The sequence below is a fragment of the Perkinsus marinus genome (genome assembly GCF_000006405.1).
Source record: "Perkinsus marinus ATCC 50983 genomic scaffold scf_1104296954420, whole genome shotgun sequence".
In the NCBI taxonomy this organism is placed as follows: Eukaryota; Perkinsozoa; order Perkinsida; family Perkinsidae; genus Perkinsus; species Perkinsus marinus.
In genome coordinates this window covers 1-1,063 of record NW_003208153.1, presented here as the reverse complement: position 1 = coordinate 1,063, position 1,063 = coordinate 1, and the positions used below count along the sequence as shown (strand labels likewise).

At 49.4% G+C, this 1,063-nt stretch overlaps 1 protein-coding gene across 1 annotated transcript; it reads left to right on the top strand.

Moving 5' to 3' along the window:
- Positions 1–496: 496 nt before the first annotated feature.
- Positions 497–1,026, top strand: Pmar_PMAR005598 (hypothetical protein; the record flags this gene model as incomplete). Its single annotated transcript, XM_002776111.1, has 4 exons — positions 497–574; positions 622–741; positions 787–869; positions 912–1,026. 4 exons carry the CDS (start codon positions 497–499, stop codon positions 1,024–1,026), a joined length of 396 nt encoding a protein of 131 aa, XP_002776157.1.
- Positions 1,027–1,063: the final 37 nt, after the last annotated feature.

The window sequence follows — 1,063 nt, the reverse complement described above, 5'->3', positions numbered from 1 at the left end:
AAGGCGGGTACCAGTGGCAGGAAGAAGAGGAGATCGTTGCTAAAGTTGTTAAGAGCATCAGGAAAGGTAAACTACTGCCTTACTCTAACGCTACTTGCAACAGTACAGTATGGTCGATTTTGATAGTCTGAAGGGGAGAAAGTTCATATGTGTTAAACTAAAACGCATGATTTTACTTTCTCATAATCATGCAAATTTGATGCCCTATGAAGCCTTAGGAGGCAGGGGGCGTATTAAGCTTCATCTAGGCGCTTGGCCAGGACTGAATAAATTCTTGTGAGTTTGTAGCAAGGATGCTGCTAGGTGTTGTAAACTGTACGCCTCCGGAGTGTGATGCTTTCTCTTGTACGCCTGGTGTAGTAGACTGTTACTGCTGATGTACAATTACAGTGTGAAACTATAGGGGCCTTGCTTGTTGGGATTCTGTAACACATACTTATGAGGCGTGAGGTCTTACTCCCAGCAACATCCCTGGTTTGTAGACTCACTCGTCCTCATGTTGGTGGACATTCTGGACTTTGAAAGCTCCATCGTGCCCGAGCTGTTCGAGTCGTGTCGACAGAAGAACCTCCAAGTGGCCACTGCTCCTCCCCTAGTGCGCCCTTTTACTCCTGCCCTCAGGTGATGTTCGTTATTAATAAGATAGATGGCATCCCCTTCTACGAGAAGAAGAAACATCAGATTCGTCAGTGGGCCACCCGAATGAGTCGTCAGATCAAGAACGCTCAGTGGTCGGATGTGGTCGGTGCCCCCTCTTTTCCCATGGCCCTCCAGGCCCCTCCCCAGGTTCTCGTATCTTCACTCAACGGTACGGGCTTTGCAGAATTGGAAGACCGGATGCGACAGTACCTCTCAGCCGATAAGCCCAGGTGCGTCTGAGTTGAGAAGATACTCTAATGTGGGCCTTTTAGGTGGATATACATCGTGGGAAGAGTGAACACGGGCAAGAGCACATTTGTTAACCGCTGGCTACGCCATATCGGTTACACCCATCTTGGGACCGTCAACTACAAGCGTGGCACGTGAGGCGGTCTCCTCCTCCTCCTCTTCCTGTACACTCCAC